Source organism: Scyliorhinus canicula, chromosome 31, assembly GCF_902713615.1.
Source record: "Scyliorhinus canicula chromosome 31, sScyCan1.1, whole genome shotgun sequence".
NCBI classification, from domain to species: domain Eukaryota; kingdom Metazoa; phylum Chordata; class Chondrichthyes; order Carcharhiniformes; family Scyliorhinidae; genus Scyliorhinus; species Scyliorhinus canicula.
Genome location: NC_052176.1, coordinates 6,087,925 through 6,107,931, shown reverse-complemented (window position 1 = coordinate 6,107,931; position 20,007 = coordinate 6,087,925). Strand labels below are relative to the sequence as shown.

The 20,007-nt window shown below is 55.2% G+C and overlaps 1 protein-coding gene across 1 annotated transcript; it reads right to left on the bottom strand.

Annotated features, from left to right (window-relative positions):
- Positions 1–5,295: 5,295 nt before the first annotated feature.
- Positions 5,296–19,556, bottom strand: LOC119958837 (inositol-trisphosphate 3-kinase B-like). The gene is made up of 5 exons (XM_038787341.1): positions 19,486–19,556; positions 17,176–17,380; positions 15,041–15,142; positions 12,915–12,986; positions 5,296–5,957 (listed from the first exon to the last, which is right to left on the bottom strand). The coding sequence occupies exons 1-5, from the start codon at positions 19,554–19,556 to the stop codon at positions 5,721–5,723; spliced, it is 687 nt and encodes a 228-aa protein (XP_038643269.1). The 3' UTR covers positions 5,296–5,720.
- Between the last annotated feature and the right edge of the window lie 451 nt (positions 19,557–20,007).

Below are 20,007 nucleotides of genomic sequence, written 5' to 3'. Positions count from 1 at the left end.
AATAGGCCTGTACTCCCTGGAGTTTAGTAGGAGGAGAGGTGATTTTATTGAAACGTAAAATTCTTTAGGGGATCCAAAAGGATAAATGCTGTTTCCCCCAGCTGGAAAGTCTAAGGTGGGGGGGGTCACAGTTTTAGGATAAGGAGTCGGCCATTTTGGACTGAGCGAAGAAGACATTTCTTCACTCGGGGAAGGAGTCGGCCATTTTGGGGACCGAGATGAGGAGAAATTTCTTCACTCGGGGAAGGAGTCGGCCATTTTGGGGACCGAGATGAGGAGAAATTTCTTCACTCGGGGAAGGAGTCGGCCATTTTGGGGACCGAGATGAGGAGAAATTCCTTCACTCGGGGAAGGAGTCGGCCATTTTGGGGACCGAGATGAGGAGAAATTCCTTCACTCGGGGAAGGAGTCGGCCATTTTGGGGACCGAGATGAGGAGAAATTTCTTCACTCGGGGAAGGAGTCGGCCATTTTGGGGACGGAGATGAAAGAAATGTCTTCACTCGGGGAAGGAGTCGGCCATTTTGTGGGCCGAGATGAGGGGAAATTTCTTCACTCGGGGAAGGAGTCGGCCATTTTGGGACTGAGATGAGAAATTTCTTCACTCGGGGAAGGAGTCGGCCATTTTGTGGGCTGAGGTGAGGAGAAATTTCTTCACTCGGGGAAGGAGTCGGCCATTTTGGGACCGAGATGAGGAAAAATGTCTTCGTTCGGAGAAGGAGTCGGCCATTTGGGAAGGAGTCGGCCATTTTGGGACCGAGATGAGGAAAAATGTCTTCACTCGGAGAAGGAGTCGGAAGTTTTGGGACTGAGGTTAGAAGAAATCTCTTCACTGGGGAAGGAGTCGGCCATTTTGGGACTGCGACGAGGAGAAATTTCTTCTTTTAGAGGTTGTGAATCTTTGGAGTAATCTCTGTACAGAGGGCTGTGGACACTCAGTCATTTGAGTATACGCAAGACCCACATTGATGGATTTTTGAACATCAAGGGAGTTGCGGCTAGAAGATCGGAGCCTGGAACCCAGGTTCGATCCTGGGCCTGGGTCACTGTCCATGTGGAGTTTTGTCATGAGAATGTCACTTTAAGAAATGTTTGGCTGCTCATGTTACTGCAGTGATGTCAGAGTGGGTGGAGCTGAGCTCTGGCTCTGCTTTTTAGTTTCACTTTGAGAAAAGCTTGGGTGTGTCTGTTCTTTTGATTTCGTTTTCAGTGTTGGAGCTGAAGCCAGACAGAGCAGGTGTGTTGCTGATCTCACTGCCATCAAAAGACTATCTCTTGATCATTTGGTGAATTCAGAATTATAAATGTTCTCAGTAGTGAATGTAAACCTGATGTGCTTCTGTTAAAAGGTGTTTCTTCTGTCTTTTGGAAGTTGTTTGGGAAGTTATTAAGGATTACTTAGTGTTGTATTCTTTGGGGGTTGTATTTGAATTGATGGTTGCTAAGATGTTCACTGTATGTTTTAAAAAGGTTAACTTGAGTTCAAAGAATAAACAATGTTTTGCTTTAAAAAAATACTTTTCCATTTCTGCTGTACCACACCTGTAGAGTGGGCCGTGTGCTCCCCATAACACAATCTAGTAAAAGTTGCGGGTCAGGTGAACATCATGATACACTTTGGGGTTCCCTAAACCCTGGCCCATAACCGTTTGCACGTTCTCCCCATGCCTGCGTGGGTCTCACCCCCATGGCCCAGAGATATGCAGGGTCGGTGTATAGGCCACGCTAAATTGTCCCTTTATTGGAATAGAAAGAATTGGGTGTTTTAAATTCATTAAAAACGGGATTGTGTGGACAGAGTATTGGAATAGTCATTTTAGGAGGTCAGGAGGGAATGATGGGAATTCTGCCCCAGCACCCTGTGTTACTGACTATCTGTATTGATGTTAATCCAGCTCCCTCACACTGTCACTCAGTAACCCCCCTCCCCCAGCACCCTGTGTTACTGACTGTACCTCCATTGATGTTAATCCAGCTCCCTCACACTGTCACTCAGTAACCCCTCTCCCCCAGCACCCTGTGTTACTGACTGTATCTCTACTGACGTTAATCCAGCTCCCTCACGCTGTCACTCAGTAACCCCTCTCCCCCAACACCCTGTGTTACTGACTGTATCTCTACTGATGTTAATCCAGCTCCCTCACACTGTCACTCAGTAACCCCTCTCCCCCAGCACCCTGTATTACTGACTGTATCTCTACTGATGTTAATCCAGCTCCCTCACACTGTCACTCAGTAACCCCTCTCCCCCCAGCACCCTGTGTTACTGACTGTATCTCTACTGTTGTTAATCCAGCTCCCTCACACTGTCACTCAGTAACCCCTCTCCCCCCAGCACCCTGTGTTACTGACTGTATCTCTACTGACGTTAATCCAGCTCCCTCACACTGTCACTCAGTAACCCCTCTCCCCCCAGCTCCCTCACACTGTCACTCAGTAACCCCTCTCCCCCAGCACCCTGTGTTACTGACTGTATCTCTACTGATGTTAATCCAGCTCCCTCACACTGTCGCTCAGTAATGTGGAGGGATTCTGTACACTGTGGTGCGAAGGTAATAAATAGTCGAGGCATTCCGCGTGCTTTTTGTTTAATTCTGAAGCAGAAAAACCGAATATATTTACACAAGGTGTGTGCATCACAAGTGGAGGCTGCACATTTAGACCTGACACCCACAATAATTGTATAGACAGCTGGCGGGCAATCCCACGGTGCATGGATACATTCATGTTGAGACACAGCGAAAGCAATTGAAAAGGTTCAACTCGTGAGAGTCGATATTGCCCTGTTTCGTTTTAATCCGCGTCCACGTGACCATCAAAACTGCACCCCCGGGCGGCCATTCAGCCCCTCGTTTGGTGCTAGCCCTTCCACTGGACCTCAAACCAGTTTTTTGTTTTTGGGCACCTTTCCAAATGGATTAGTATTTCCAGAACCCCTCCCGTTTTAATAATACTATAGAATACTCGTAATTTGAAAGTGTCGCATGCAGTGTATTAATGATTCTTCTAAGAGAGCACGTATTTACTGACGGGTAGCCTGCCTACAGAGTGGAGCACGTGCTTCAGAGCCACCCCGCTGCCCCCCCCCCCCCCCCCCACCGGACAAGTTGGCATGATGTCCCCTCTCTTGTCTCGCACTGGCTTTCCTCCATGGGCAGAGGGAAGTGGATTGCCGAGCATTTTAAATACCGAGACCCCCGTGGCCGACCGGGAAACACTTTTCCCTCATCCACTCCCAGGGAATCCTTACGTTGCGGAAGGAGGCCATTCGGCCCATCGGGTATGCACCGACCCACTGAGAGAGTCCCCTACCTCAGGCCCACTCACCCCCCCCCCCCCCCCCCCACCCTATCCCCATATCCTCACCTAACCTGTACATCTTTGGACACTAAGGGACAATTTAGCACGGCCAATCCACCTAACCTGCACATCTTTGGACACTAAGGGGTAATTTAGCATGGCCAATCCACCTAACCTGCACATCTTTGGATACTAAGGGACAATTTAGCACGGCCAATCCACCTAACCTGTACATAGAACATAGAACATAGAACAGTACAGCACAGAACAGGCCCTTCGGCCCTCAATGTTGTGCCGAGCCATGATCACCCTACTCAAACCCACGTATCCACCCCATACCCGTAACCCAACAACCCCCCCTTAACCTTACTTTTATTAGAACACTATGGGCAATTTAGCATGGCAAATCCACCTAACCATCTTTGGACAGTGGGACGAAACCCACACAGATATGGGGTGGAGATCGTGCAAACTCCACATAGCCAGCCACCCGAGGCCTGAATAGAACCCAGGGCCCTGGCGCCGTGAGGCAGCGGTGCTAACTGCTCTGCCGCCCAAGAAAAAAAACGCCCTCGTGATTTTTGAAGGCCTCGACTGAACCTCCCCCTTGAACCTTCTCCTGCTCCGAGGAGAACAATCCCAGCTTCTCCCAGTCTCCCCGCATTGACCGGGGACCCCCTCATTCCCCGCTCCGGATCTGGTCGGTCCCCTCCGCAGCCCTCCCTCCAAGGCCTTGACATCCTTCGTGGGGACAGGAGGAGGCCGTTCAGCCCCCTCCAGCCCCTGCAGCCGCCATTCGATGAGGTCACGGCCGCTTCGTGGCCTAACTCCACAGGCCTGCCGTGTGGGCCCATGTCACTTCATATCTTTGCTTCACAAAAACGTATCTACCTCAGATTTCAAACCAGCTAATCTAGCATCAATTGGCATCTGTGGAAGAGAGTTCAAACCTGTACCGCCCCTTTGTGCTTCCGGTAATGCGGGCCTAGAATCGGACGCAGTATTCCAGTCGGGGCCTACCCAGACATGCATAATTTGGAGCCTCTTTCCTGTTCTCGTTACCGAGGCCCATATCCCTGATCCCTTGCCTGAGAGTTCCCACAGTCGAGAGATATCCCTCCGTTGGAACTGGAGACACACACACACATCTTACGCCTGGCAAGCACCATTTTGACATAATTTTACCCCTCCATGTAATCTCGAAATCCGACAACAGCGATTATCTTTAATTATCACAATTCTCCAACGCAAAAGCCACCTAGATATGGACACGGCCCCAGAATTGGAGTCACGTTTTTCTCCCCCCCCCCCCCCCCCTCTCCTCAAAAAGACTAAAGCTTGAGGTTTGCCGATATTTGACGTGTTTGGGAAATTTTGAAGAGATTTTACAATGCGTGTCGACTAAAACACTGTTAATCCCGAGCGAGCTACGGTAGTGTTAAGTATTTCAGTGCAGGCAGGCAGGCTGTAGTGTGTTCGGAGGAGAATCACTTCTTGGGGTCAACCTGACTTCAAGCATCCCCCAAAGCAAACAGAGTAAAGCTCCCTCTACACTGTCCCCATCCAACACTCCCAGGACAGGTACAGCACGGGGTTAGATACAGAGTAAAGCTCCCTCTACACTGTACCCCATCAAACACTCCCAGGACAGGTACAGCACGGGGTTAGATACAGAGTAAAGCTCCCTCTACACTGTCCCCATCAAACACTCCCAGGACAGGTACAGCACGGGGTTAGATACAGAGTAAAGCTCCCTCTACACTGTCCCCATCAAACACTCCCAGGACAGGTACAGCACGGGGTTAGATACAGAGTAAAGCTCCCTCTACACTGTCCCCATCAAACACTCCCAGGACAGGTACAGCACGGGGTTAGATACAGAGTAAAGCTCCCTCTACACTGTCCCCATCAAACACTCCCAGGACAGGTACAGCACGGGGTTAGATACAGAGTAAAGCTCCCTCTACACTGTCCCCATCAAACACTCCCAGGACAGGTACAGCACGGGGTTAGATACAGAGTAAAGCTCCCTCTACACTGTCCCCATCAAACACTCCCAGGACAGGTACAGCACGGGGTTAGATACAGAGTAAAGCTCCCATCAGTCTGCACTATCCCCAGTCTAGGCTGGATGGGAATCTGGACTGCAATGTGAAAGGTTAACACCACCATGCCCACTGTACCAGGCTTCACGCAATGTTTGGGCAAGGGGGCACGTGGGTGATCCAATGCTTTAATAACGGCCGATGATGCCCCCCCCCGCCCTTCCCCATCTCCTCCCCACCCCTCGGCCACTGCCAATCGGGTAATCACCCTCCCTAACTTTGGTTACGTCGCTGAGAAACGATTGATCCGGTGGTCTTCCAGATTGTGACGCCCGCTCGCCCCACCCCCCCAACCCACTGGGCCACAAGGCCTCTCCTAGTCCTGGCCACTGGCTGGAGTCAGGGCGGCCTGCCTGGCCATGGTCTCGGAGAAGAGGCTGAGGAGGTTGTCGAGTCCCAGGAGGTAGCCGTCCTCGCGGTTCCCCTCCACCCAGGCCAGGTCGTGACGCAGGGACTGCCCCTCGGGTAGGCCCGTGGTCTTGCCAAAGTCGATCATCCAAATGTTGACCCGTCCCTTCTGCTCGTGGATGAAGAGCAGAGAGCTGCCGATGAGCTGGGAGAGGAAAGAAAAGGCGACATGTTTGCGAGGCACGTACTCGGGAAGGACGTGAAATTGAAAGGGGGCAGGCAGACGGCAAATACAGTTCAACAGAGAAGGATGTACTTTTTCTTGGTCATTTTTGGGATCGCTGGCTAGGCCCAGATTTAATGACCCATCCTGAGATACCCCCTCAGAACGTGATGGTGAGCCGCCATCTTGAACCACTGCAGTCTCTGTGGTGTCTGTCCACCCACAGTGCTGTTAGGGAGGGAGTTCCAGCGTTTTGACCCCGGAGACAGAGAAGGAACTCCGATATATTTCAAAGTCAGGATGGTCAGTGATTTAGAGTGGAATCTCCAGATAGTGGTGTTCCCATGGTGTTTGCAGCACTCCCTCAGAACTGACCCTCTGACAGTGCGGCACTCCCTCAGTACTGACCCTCTGACAGTGCGGCACTCCCTCAGAACTGACCCTCTGACAGTGCGGCACTCCCTCAGTACTGACCCTCTGACAGTGCAGCACTCCCTCAGAACTGACCATCCAACAGTGCAGCGCTCCCTCAGTACTGACCCTCTGACAGTGCGGCGCTCCCTCAGTACTGACCCTCTGACAGTGCAGCACTCCCTCAGTACTGACCCTCTGACAGTGCGGCACTCCCTCAGTACTGACCCTCTGACAGTGCGGCACTCCCTCAGTACTGACCCTCTGACAGTGCAGCACTCCCTCAGTACTGACCCTCTGACAGTGCAGCACTCCCTCAGTACTGACCATCCGACAGTGCAGCACTCCCTCAGTACTGACCCTCTGACAGTGCAGCACTCCCTCAGTACTGACGCTCTGACAGTGCAGCACTCCCTCAGTACTGACCATCTGACAGGGCGGCGCTCCCTCAGTACTGACCCTCTGACAGTGCGGCACTCCCTCAGTACTGACCCTCTGACAGTGCAGCACTCCCTCAGTACTGACCCTCTGACAGTGCGGCACTCCCTCAGTACTGACCCTCTGACAGTGCAGCGTTCCCTCAGTACTGACCCTCTGACAGTGCAGCACTCCCTCAGTACTGACCCGCTGACAGTGCAGCACTCTTTCAGTCCTGACCCTCTGACAGTGCAGCACTCCCTCAGTACTGACCCTCTGACAGTGCGGCACTCCCTCAGTACTGACACTCTGACAGTGCAGCACTCCCTCAGTACTGACCCTCTGACAGTGCAGCACTCCCTCAGAACTGACCATCCAACAGTGCAGCGCTCCCTCAGTACTGACCCTCTGACAGTGCGACGCTCCCTCAGTACTGACCCTCTGACAGTGCAGCACTCCCTCAGTACTGACCCTCTGACAGTGCGGCACTCCCTCAGTACTGACCCTCTGACAGTGCGGCACTCCCTCAGTACTGACCCTCTGACAGTGCAGCGCTCCCTCAGAACTGACCATCCAACAGTGCAGCACTCCCTCAGTACTGACCATCCAACAGTGCAGCACTCCCTCAGAACTGACCATCCAACAGTGCGGCACTCCCTCAGTACTGACCATCTGACAGGGCGGCACTCCCTCAGTACTGACCCTCTGACAGTGCAGCGTTCCCTCAGTACTGACCCTCTGACAGTGCAGCACTCCCTCAGTACCGACCCTCTGACAGTGCAGCACTCTCTCAGTATTGACCCTCTGACAGTGCGGCACTCCCTCAGTACTGACCCTCTGACAGTGCAGCGCTCCCTCAGTACTGACCCTCTGACAGCGCAGCACTCCCTCAGTACTGACCCTCTGACAGCGCAGCACTCCCTCAGTACTGACCCTCTGACAGTGCAGCACTCCCTCAGTACTGACCCTCTGACAGTGCAGGCACTCCCTCAGTACTGACCCTCTGACAGTGCAGCGCTCCCTCAGTACTGACCCTCTGACAGTGCGGCACTCCCTCAGTACTGACCCTCTGACAGTGCGGCACTCCCTCAGTACTGACCCTCTGACAGTGCAGCACTCCCTCAGTACTGACCCTCTGACAGTGCAGCACTCCCTCAGTACTGACCCTCTGACAGTGCAGCACTCCCTCAGCACTGACCCTCTGACAGTGCAGTGCTCCCTCAGTACTGACCCTCTGACAGTGCAGCACTCCCTCAGTACTGACCCTCTGACAGTGCAGCGCTCCCTCAGAACTGACCATCCAACAGTGCAACACTCCTTCAGTACTGACCATCCAACAGTGCAGCACACCCTCAGAACTGACCATCCAACAGTGCGGCACTCCCTCAGTACTGACCATCTGACAGGGCGGCACTCCCTCAGTACTGACCCTCTGACAGTGCAGCGTTCCCTCAGTACTGACCCTCTGACAGTGCAGCACTCCCTCAGTACTGACCCGCTGACAGTGCAGCACTCTGTCAGTCCTGACCCTCTGACAGTGTGGCACTCCCTCAGTACTGACCCTCTGACATTGCGGCACTCTCTCAGTACTGACCCTCTGACAGTGCAGCATTCCCTCAGTACTGACCCTCTGACAGTGCAGCACTCCCTCAGTACTGACCCTCTGACAGTGCAGCACTCCCTCATTACTGACCCTCTGACAGTGCAGCACTCCCTCAGTACTGACCCTCTGACAGTGCAGCGCTCCCTCAGTACTGACCCTCTGACAGTGCGGCACTCCCTCAGTACTGACCCTCTGACAGTGCCGTACTCCTTCAGTACTGACCCTCTGACAGTGCAGTACTCCTTCAGTACTGACCCTCTGACAGTGCAGCACTCCCTCAGCACTGACCCTCTGACAGTGCAGCACTCCCTCAGTACTGACCCTCTGACAGTGCAGCACTCCCTCAGTACTGACCCTCTGACAGTGCAGCATTCCCTCAGTACTGACCTACTGACAGTTCAGCACTCCCTCAGTGCTGACCCTCTGACAGTGCAGCGCTCCCTCAGTACTGACCCTCTGACAGTGCGGCACTCCCTCAGTACTGACCCTCTGACAGTGCAGCACTCCCTCAGTACTGACCCTCTGACAGTGCAGCACTCCCTCAGTACTGACCCTCTGACAGTGCAGCACTCCCTCAGCACTGACCCTCTGACAGTGCAGCACTCCCTCAGTACTGACCCTCTGACAGTGCGGCACTCCCTCAGTACTGACTCTCTGACAGTGCGGCACTCCCTCAGTACTGACCCTTTGACAGTGCAGCACTCCCTCAGTACTGACCCTCTGACAGTGCAGCACTCCCTCAGTACTGACCCTCTGACAGTGCAGCACTCCCTCAGTACTGACCCTCTGACAGTGCAGCACTCCCTCAGCACTGACCCTCTGACAGTGCAGCACTCCCTCAGTACTGACCCTCTGACAGTGCGGCACTCCCTCAGTACTGACCCTCTGACAGTGCGGCACTCCCTCAGTACTGACCCTCTGACAGTGCAGCGCTCCCTCAGTACTGACCCTCTGACAGTGCAGCGCTCCCTCAGTACTGACCCTCTGACAGTGCAGCACTCCCTCAGTACTGACCCTCTGACAGTGCGGCACTCCCTCAGTACTGACCCTCTGACAGTGCGGCACTCCCTCAGTACTGACCCTCTGACAGTGCGGCACTCCCTCAGTACTGACCCTCTGACAGTGCGGCACTCCCTCAGTACTGACCCTCTGACAGTGCAGCACTCCCTCAGTACTGACCATCCGACAGTGCAGCACTCCCTCAGTACTGACCCTCTGACAGTGCAGCACTCCCTCAGTACTGACGCTCTGACAGTGCAGCACTCCCTCAGTACTGACCCTCTGACAGTGCAGCACTCCCTCAGTACTGACCCTCTGACAGTGCAGCGCTCCCTCAGAACTGACCATCCAACAGTGCAGCACTCCCTCAGTACTGACCATCCAACAGTGCAGCACTCCCTCAGAACTGACCATCCAACAGTGCGGCACTCCCTCAGTACTGACCATCTGACAGGGCGGCACTCCCTCAGTACTGACCCTCTGACAGTGCAGCGTTCCCTCAGTACTGACCCTCTGACAGTGCAGCACTCCCTCAGTACTGACCCGCTGACAGTGCAGCACTCTTTCAGTCCTGACCCTCTGACAGTGCAGCACTCCCTCAGTACTGACCCTCTGACAGTGCGGCACTCCCTCAGTACTGACACTCTGACAGTGCAGCACTCCCTCAGTACTGACCCTCTGACAGTTTAGCACTCCCTCAGAACTGACCATCCAACAGTGCAGCGCTCCCTCAGTACTGACCCTCTGACAGTGCAGCACTCCCTCAGTACTGACCCTCTGACAGTGCGGCACTCCCTCAGTACTGACCCTCTGACAGTGCGGCACTCCCTCAGTACTGACCCTCTGACAGTGCAGCACTCCCTCAGTACTGACCCTCTGACAGTGCAGCACTCCCTCAGTACTGACCATCCAACAGTGCAGCGCTCCCTCAGTACTGACCCTCTGACAGTGCAGCACTCCCTCAGTACTGACCGCTCTGACAGTGCAGCACTCCCTCAGTACTGACCCTCTGACAGTGCAGCACTCCCTCAGTACTGACCCTCTGACAGTGCAGCGCTCCCTCAGAACTGACCATCCAACAGTGCAGCACTCCCTCAGTACTGACCATCCAACAGTGCAGCACTCCCTCAGAACTGACCATCCAACAGTGCGGCACTCCCTCAGTACTGACCATCTGACAGGGCGGCACTCCCTCAGTACTGACCCTCTGACAGTGCAGCACTCCCTCAGTACCGACCCTCTGACAGTGCAGCACTCTCTCAGTATTGACCCTCTGACAGTGCGGCACTCCCTCAGTACTGACCCTCTGACAGTGCAGCGCTCCCTCAGTACTGACCCTCTGACAGCGCAGCACTCCCTCAGTACTGACCCTCTGACAGCGCAGCACTCCCTCAGTACTGACCCTCTGACAGTGCAGCACTCCCTCAGTACTGACCCTCTGACAGTGCAGCACTCCCTCAGTACTGACCCTCTGACAGTGCAGCGCTCCCTCAGTACTGACCCTCTGACAGTGCGGCACTCCCTCAGTACTGACCCTCTGACAGTGCAGCACTCCCTCAGTACTGACCCTCTGACAGTGCAGCGCTCCCTCAGTACTGACCCTCTGACAGTGCAGCGCTCCCTCAGTACTGACCCTCTGACAGTACAGCACTCCCTCAGTACTGACCCTCTGACAGTGTGGCACTCCCTCAGTACTGACCCTCTGACAGTGCAGCGCTCCCTCAGTACTGACCCTCTGACAGTGCAGCACTCCCTCAGTACTGACCCTCTGACAGTGCAGCACTCCCTCAGTACTGACCCTCTGACAGTGCAGCACTCCCTCAGTACTGACCCTCTGACAGTGCGGCACTCCCTCAGTATTGACCCTCTGACAGTGCGGCACTCCCTCAGTACTGACCCTCTGACAGTGCGGCACTCCCTCAGAATTGACCATCCAACAGTGCAGCACTCCCTCAGTACTGACCCTCTGACAGTGCAGCACTCCCTCAGTACTGACCCTCTGACAGTGCAGCGTTCCCTCAGTACTGACCCTCTGACAGTGCAGCACTCCCTCAGTACTGACCCGCTGACAGTGCAGCACTCCCTCAGTACTGACCCTCTGACAGTGCAGCACTCCCTCAGTACTGACCCTCTGACATTGCGGCACTCTCTCAGTACTGACCCTCTGACAGTGCAGCATTCCCTCAGTACTGACCCTCTGACAGTGCAGCACTCCCTCAGTACTGACCCTCTGACAGTGCAGCACTCCCTCATTACTGACCCTCTGACAGTGCAGCACTCCCTCAGTACTGACCCTCTGACAGTGCAGCACTCCCTCAGTACTGACCCTCTGACAGTGCGGCACTCCCTCAGTACTGACTCTCTGACAGTGCGGCACTCCCTCAGTACTGACCCTTTGACAGTGCAGCACTCCCTCAGTACTGACCCTCTGACAGTGCAGCACTCCCTCAGTACTGACCCTCTGACAGTGCAGCACTCCCTCAGTACTGACCCTCTGACAGTGCAGGCACTCCCTCAGTACTGACCCTCTGACAGTGCAGCACTCCCTCAGTACTGACCCTCTGACAGTGCGGCACTCCCTCAGTAGCTGACCCTCTGACAGTGCGGCACTCCCTCAGCTACTGACCCTCTGACAGTGCAGCACTCCCTCAGTACTGACCCTCTGACAGTGCAGCACTCCCTCAGTACTGACCCTCTGACAGTGCAGCACTCCCTCAGTACTGACCCTCTGACAGTGCAGCACTCCCTCAGTACTGACCCTCTGTACAGTGCAGCACTCCCTCAGTACTGACCCTCTGACAGTGCAGCACTCCCTCAGTACTGACCCTCTGACAGTGCAGCGCTCCCTCAGTACTGACCCTCTGACAGTGCAGCACTCCCTCAGTACTGACCCTCTGACAGTGCAGCGCTCCCTCAGTACTGACCCTCTGACAGTGCAGCACTCCCTCAGTACTGACCCTCTGACAGTGCAGCACTCCCTCAGTACTGACCCTCTGAACAGTGCGGCGCTCCCTCAGTACTGACCCTCTGACAGTGCGGCGCTCCCTCAGTACTGACCCTCTGACGGTGCAGCGTTCCCTCAGTACTGGCAAAATCGACTAATCTTTCCTCTCTCTCTTGATTGACCTTTATTGCTGTGTGACATGTTTTTTTAATTGATGGAGCACCCAATTCTTTTTATCCAATTAAGGGGGTAATTTAGCGTCTCCGATCCACCTAACCTACACATGTTGGGTTGTGGGGTTGAGTCTCACTCAGACACGGGGAGAATGTGCAAACGTCGCCTGAATAGTGAGGCGGAGCCGGGATTAAACCCGGGTCCTCGGCGGCGTGAGGCAGCAGTGCTAACCCATGCGCCACCATGCCGCCCCGCCTGTATTGTTTCTGGGATCGTGCTGTGTATACGAGGACTGACACTTGTTGGTACATTACAACAGTGGCAATGGGCATGTTCTTTAATTCCTTGCAGCGGGCTCTGGGAACTGTTTACAGTAAAGCTTCAAACGTACCTCATGAGATTTAAAAAATTGAGATTGCATTAGAGCCTCCTTGATGGCTTGTAACCGAATCCAATAGCCTTTCTGTAAAATAGAGTGAGGAATTGATTACAACTCGACAACCCACCTCCCATATTCATTTCCCCTTGCAGGAGCTCAAAACAGAAGCAGCTATCTAACGCGGCTCTTGAATCCAAGGTCCCTCGGAAGGGTGAGGGGATTCGATCCACTCGCTTGAGGACCTCTGTCAAGCTGGAAACCTGACTTTGTACCGACAATAGACAAGCTGCGATGGGAAATGGGGCAAGAGATTCACCTCTTCCACTGCAGCCCTGGGAGTGTTTGATGGGGACGGTGTAGAGGGAGCTTTACTCTGTATCTAACCCCGTGCTGTACCTGTCCTGGGAGTGTTTGATGGGGACAGTGTAGAGGGAGCTTTACTCTGTATCTAACCCCGTGCTGTACCTGTCCTGGGAGTGTTTGATGGGGACAGTGTAGAGGGAGCTTTACTCTGTATCTAACCCCGTGCTGTACCTGTCCTGGGAGTGTTTGATGGGGACAGTGTAGAGGGAGCTTTACTCTGTATCTAACCCCGTGCTGTACCTGTCCTGGGAGTGTTTGATGGGGACAGTGTAGAGGGAGCTTTACTCTGTATCTAACCCCGTGCTGTACCTGTCCTGGGAGTGTTTGATGGGGACAGTGTAGAGGGAGCTTTACTCTGTATCTAACCCCGTGCTGTACCTGCTCTGGGAGTGTTTGATGGAGGACAGTGTAGAGGGAGCTTTACTCTGTATCTAACCCCGTGCTGTACCTGTCCTGGGAGTGTTTGATGGGGGACGGTGTAGAGGGAGCTTTACTCTGTATCTAACTCCGTGCTGTACCTGTCCTGGGAGTGTTTGATGGGGACAGTGTAGAGGGAGCTTTACTCTGTATCTAACCCCGTACTGTACCTGTCCTGGGAGTGTTTGATGGGGACAGTGTAGAGGGAGCTTTACTCTGTATCTAACCCCGTGCTGTCCCTGTCCTGGGAGTGTTTGATGGGGACAGTGTAGAGGGAGCTTTACTCTGTATCTAACCCCGTGCTGTACCTGTCCTGGGAGTGTTTGATGGTGACAGTGTAGAGGGAGCTTTACTCTGTATCTAACCCCGTGCTGTACCTGTCCTGGGAGTGTTTGATGGGGACTGTGTAGAGGGAGCTTTACTCTGTATCTAACTCCGTGCTGTACCTGTCCTGGGAGTGTTTGATGGGGACAGTGTAGAGGGAGCTTTACTCTGTATCTAACCCCGTGCTGTACCTGCTCTGGGAGTGTTTGATGGAGACAGTGTAGAGGGAGCTTTACTCTGTATCTAACCCCGTGCTGTACCTGTCCTGGGAGTGTTTGATGGGGGACGGTGTAGAGGGAGCTTTACTCTGTATCTAACCCCGTGCTGCACCTGTCCTGGGAGTGTTTGATGGGACAGTGTAGAGGGAGCTTTACTCTGTATCTAACCCCGTGCTGTACCTGTCCTGGGAGTGTTTGATGGGGACAGTGTAGAGGGAGCTTTACTCTGTATCTAACCCCGTGCTGTACCTTTCCTGGGAGTGTTCGATGGGGAGGATCGGAATTTTGGGCTGGGCAATTGAAGCTTTAAAACTGTCAGTCTGCTGACATGCATCGGTCAGGGATGGGCAGGAATCTCCTGCGAACGGGGGCCCACCGGCCCAACCCTGAGCTGCCATCCAATCGGCGAGTGCGGCCGGTGATGGAAGTCGTCAAACCTCTGGCCGGCCTCGCAGACCCAGCAGGGTGTGAGGGAGCGAGGAGGTGTGATTGTCGGCTTGGTGCGGTGACAGCCCGGGACTGCCCGAGCTTGTTCTGTGCACAATGCACCCCCCCTCCCCCTCCCCCCCGGCCTCCTACCAAATCTGTCAAAACATGTCTCGGCACAATAACGTGTGGGTGTGGACATTCCGTTGTGTGTTTATTAGGGAAGCCAGAACACACAGGCCCCGGGGAGAGGGGGGGGGACTTTCTTTCGCCGTGGCACACCTTCCCATTCACTGATCCCTCCCGCCCCCCCCCCCCCCCGCCCAACCTCCCCTCCCTCCCCGCGCCTCGCACGCGGGGGGGGGGGGCCGAGGCGCGGCGCCAACTCACCAGCGTCTCCATGCAGCCGTCCGTGAACCGGCCCAGGGTCCTGATGATCTGCTCCCTGGTTTTCGTGTGTTTGAAGTCCCTGTGGACCGTCCCGTTCTCCATCTGCAAAGACACGAGAGGTCAGAGGGCGGCCGTACGCCCCGTCTTCACCTCGCACCCATCAGGACAAAGGAAACGATGCCAAATTTCGAACCGCCACGGCGATTGGTCGTCCGGGATATAAGGGCGCTCTATAAGCGGGCTCTGATTGGCTGAGGTGGGGCCGCGGATTAAGCAACGGGGGACGTTTTTGACGGAATTTACCGGCTGTTCACCCCGGTCCCACCGGCAGTGCACCCTGACCTCGGGTTTCCCCGACGACGAGGAGCGCACTCAACGGGAAGTTGTGCCGAACCTTTGTCCTAGATTAATCATAGATTATCATAGAATTTACAGTGCAGAAGGAGGCCATTCGGCCCATCGAGTCTGCACCGGCTCTTGGAAAGAGCACGCTACCCAAGGTCAACACCTCCACCCCATCCCCGTAACCCAGTAACCCCACCCAACACTGAGGGCAATTTTGGACACTGAGGGCAATTTATCATGGCCAATCCACCTAACCTGCACATCTTTGGACTGCTCTCGAGGAAGAGAGTTCCAGGGACTCGCCACCCTCTGAGGGAAAACGTTTCTCCCCGTCTCCGTTTTAAACGGGCCGCCCCCTTATTTTTAAACAGTGACCCCCCCCCCACCCCCCTTCTCGTTCCCGATTCTCCCACAAGAGGAAACATCCAGGGGCAGCAGGGTAGCATGGTGGTTAGCATAAATGCTTCACAGCTCCAGGGTCCCAGGTTCGATTCCCGGCTGGGTCACTGTCTGTGTGGAGTCTGCACGTCCTCCCCCTGTCTGCGTGGATTTCCTCCGGGTGCTCCGGTTTCCTCCCACAGTCCAAAGATGTGCGGGTTAGGTGGATTGGCCATGCTAAATTGCCCGTAGTGTCCTAATAAAAGTAAGGTTAAGGGGGGGGTTGTTGGGTTACGGGTATAGGGTGGATACGTGGGTTTGAGGAGGGTGATCATGGCTTGGCACAACATTGAGGGCCGAAGGGCCTGTTCTGTGCTGTACTGTTCTATGTTCTATGTTCTATCCTCTCCACACCCCACCCTGTGAAGACCCATCCTCAGGATCTGAAAGGTTTCGATCGGGTCGCCTCTCACTCTTCCAAACTCCAGCGGGTACGAACCCCGACCTCTCCGACCCTTTCCTCATCGGACAACCCGCCCGTTCCCGGCGTTAGTCTGGGAAACCTTCCCTGAACCGCTTCCCGCGCATCGACATCTTTCCTCGGATAAGGAGAGCGATACCGTCCACAACGCTCCAGATGTGGTCTCACTAACGCCCTGTACAGGTGACGCCTAAAACCTCAATGAACTGAAGAAGGCCTCAACTGAAGTTGTAAATTAAATGTTATAACAACACCGACAGCACAGGTACGAGTTTGAACTGGTCGCCAATACTGAGGCGGAGGCTGGAACAGAGCTCGGAAACTTCCGGCCTCCTCCAGAGCAGGCGAACCGAGTGACTAATTGAGGAGCGAGGTGCAGAACCGGCTTTCCAAACCTAGTACCGTGCGAAGGGGCAGGGCCGAGTCCCAATTGCGGCAAAGGGCAAAACCGTGCGATCCTGTGGGAAAGAGCGATCCTTTTTTTTTAAAAAGAGTACCCAATAATTTTTTTGCCCAATTAAGGGGCAATTTAGTGTGGCCAATCCACCTGCCCTGCACATCTTTGGGTTGTTGGGTGGGGGGGGGAACCCACACAAACACGGGCAGAATGTCCAAACTCCACACGGACAGTGACCCAGAATCGAACCTGGGACCTCAGCGCCGCGAGGCAGCAAGGCTTAACCCACTGTGCTGCCCTCGGGAAAGAGCGATCATAACGGGGTTGGAGAGGAACGTAGTTGATAAGGTTTGCAGGGGCCGAGGCAAGCGAGGGGATTGTGGGGGAACGGCGGGGAAGGCGGACGTGAAGTCACTGAGAGTGGGGGGGGGGGGGGCTCAGTCTAGACTTGCTCAGGGCAGGGGGCTGGACCAGTTCGGGGTGGGGAACAGACGGGGAGTAACCGAAGGTGAGCGGGGAATTGAATCGACGAACCGTTATCCCTTCAATGCGGAAGCCGAGACTGGCTGTAGAACTCATGGTCTCCCGCCACTGCATGTAGCGCAGTTTGGTCACCCCACCCCTCCTGTGTTCCTCCTCGTTAGGGGCCTTCGGATCCACCTTGCACATCTTCTGGTACAGGTCCTTGCGGAAGGTCGACTGCTGCTTGGATTTCGTTACCTCCTCTTCCAGGTAGGTCCTGAGCAGGGAGGGAGAGACACAATGAAATTTCATTCATATAGCGCCCTTTCACAACCCGCGGCACCATTCCGCCGATGAGCTACTGGGGTGTGGGCAGGCGCCGTTAAGGCAGTTTCTGCACAACAGGCTCCGGCAAACACAACACAAGAAGGATCACAATTATCTTTCAGTCTGGTGTGTTTGAGGGATTAATGTTGTTACCCAGGACACCACTCAGTACTGACCCTCTGACAGTGCGGCACTCCCTCAGTACTGACCCTCTGACAGTGCGGCACTCCCTCAGTACTGACCCTCTGACAGTGCAGCGCTCCCTCAGTACTGACCCTCTGACAGTGCAGCACTCCCTCAGTACTGACCCTCTGACAGTGCAGCATTCCCTCAGTACTGACCCTCTGACAGTGCAGCACTCCCTCAGTACCGACCCTCTGACAGTGCGGCACTCCCTCAGTACTGACCCTCTGACAGTGCAGCACTCCCTCAGTACTGACCCTCTGACAGTGCGGCACTCCCTCAGTACTGACCCTCTGACAGTGCGGCACTCCCTCAGTACTGACCCTCTGGCAGTGCAGCACTCCCTCAGTACTGACCCTCTGACAGTGCAGCACTCCCTCAGTACTGACCCTCTGACAGTGCGGCACTCCCTCAGTACTGACGCACAGACAGTGCAGCACTCCCTCAGTACTGACCCTCTGACAGTGCAGCACTCCCTCAGTACTGACCCTCTGACAGTGCGGCACTCCCTCAGTACTGACCCTCTGACAGTGCGGCACTCCCTCAGTACTGACCCTCTGACAGTGCAGCATTCCGAGTACTGACCCTCCGACAGTGCAGCGCTCCCTCAGTACTGACCCTCTGACAGTAGCAGCACTCCCTCAGTACTGACCCTCTGACAGTGCGGCACTCCCTCAGTACTGACCCTCTGACAGTGCGGCACTCCCTCAGTACTGACCCTCTGACAGTGCGGCACTCCCTCAGTACTGACCCTCTGACAGTGCAGCACTCCCTCAGTACTGACCCTCTGACAGTGCGGCACTCCCTCAGTACTGACCCTCTGACAGTGCGGCACTCCCTCAGTACTGACCCTCTGACAGTGCTGCACTCCCTCAGTACTGACCCTCTGACAGTGCAGCTCTCCCTCAGTACTGACCCTCTGACAGTGCGGCACTCCCTCAGCACTGACCCTCTGACAGTGCGGCACTCCCTCAGTACTGACCCTCTGACAGTGCAGCGCTCCCTCAGTACTGACCCTCTGACAGTGCAGCACTCCCTCAGTACTGACCCTCTGACAGTGCGGCACTCCCTCAGTACTGACCCTCTGACAGTGCGGCACTCCCTCAGTACTGACCCTCTGACAGTGCGGCACTCCCTCAGTACTGACCCTCTGATAGTGCAGCACTCCCTCAGTACTGACCCTCTGACAGTGCGGCACTCCCTCAGTACTGACCCTCTGACAGTGCGGCACTCCCTCAGTACTGACCCTCTGACAGTGCGGCACTCCCTCAGCACTGACCCTCTGACAGTGCAGCACTCCCTCAGTACTGACCCTCTGACAGTGCGGCACTCCCTCAGTACTGACCCTCTGACAGTGCGGCGCTCCCTCAGTACTGACCCTCTGACAGTGCGGCACTCCCTCAGTACTGACCCTCTGACAGTGCAGCGCTCCCTCAATGTGTGAGCTCTATTTTGCCTCATGGTTCAGAGGGACACCGGGTAGGTGACATTCTACCATTGGGCCTTCTCCAATTTCGGGTTCAAATGGGACAAAGAAAGCGCAGTGGTTAGCACTGTTGCTTCACAACGCCAGGGTCCTAGGTTTGATTGCCCGCTGGATCACTGTCTGTGCGGAATCTGCACGTTCTCCCCCCGTGTCTGCGTGGGGTTCCCTCCGGGTGCTCCGGTTTCCTCCCACAAGTCCCGAAAGACGTGCCTGTTGGGTGAATCGGACATTCTGAATTCTCCCTCTGTGACCCGAACAGGCGCCGGAATGTGGCGACTAGGGGATTTACACAGTAACTTCATTGCGGTGTTAATGTAAGCCTACTTGTGACAATAAAGATTATTTTATTTTTTTATAGAACATTTGCGGAGCCATTTTTTTTTTACCCTGAGATGGATTCGGCAGCGGGTATGAAATGTGACACTGAGCCCCAGGCGCTGACCATCAGGCCAGCCATGTTAAATAGTGGGAGAGCTCGAGGGGCTGAATGGCCTCCTCCTGTTCCTCGTCTCTGTTGGGGGGGGGGGGGGGGGGGAGCAGCCGGAAAGTTTGGCCAGCGAGGCAGGTTTTCAAAGTGGCGGAGTGGGAGAGGTATTGCGATGCCTCTCCCGGCGGAATGGCCCCAAGAGAAGGACAACCCCCACTCGAAATGTCAGTCGGAGGGCGAATATAATCGCAGCTTTCAAAACGGGGAAGGGAACAAATACTCGGCGGCGAGGGGGGGGGGGGGGGGGGGGCGGGGGGTGGACATTGGCCAGGGCCTCGGGCGGGGGGGGGGCGAGGGAGGGGGGACATTGGCTGGGCCTCGGGCGGGGGGGGCGAGGAGGGGGTGGACTTGGCCTGGGCATCGGGCGGGGGGGGGGGGGGGCGAGGGAGGGGGGACATTGGCTGGGCCTCGGGCGGGGGGG

Excerpts from the sequence above, each read along its gene's own strand:
- LOC119958837 (XM_038787341.1), bottom strand. The coding sequence starts at position 19,556 with ATGGCTGGCCTGATGGTCAGCGCCTGGGGCTCAGTGTCACATTTCATA. Across the intron at positions 15,143-17,175 it reads TCCGCATTGAAGGGATAACG|ATGGAGAACGGGACGGTCCA; the intron begins GTTCGTCGATTC and ends GTGTCTTTGCAG. Across the intron at positions 12,987-15,040 it reads ACGGCTGCATGGAGACGCTG|AAAGGCTATTGGATTCGGTT; the intron begins GTGAGTTGGCGC and ends TCTATTTTACAG.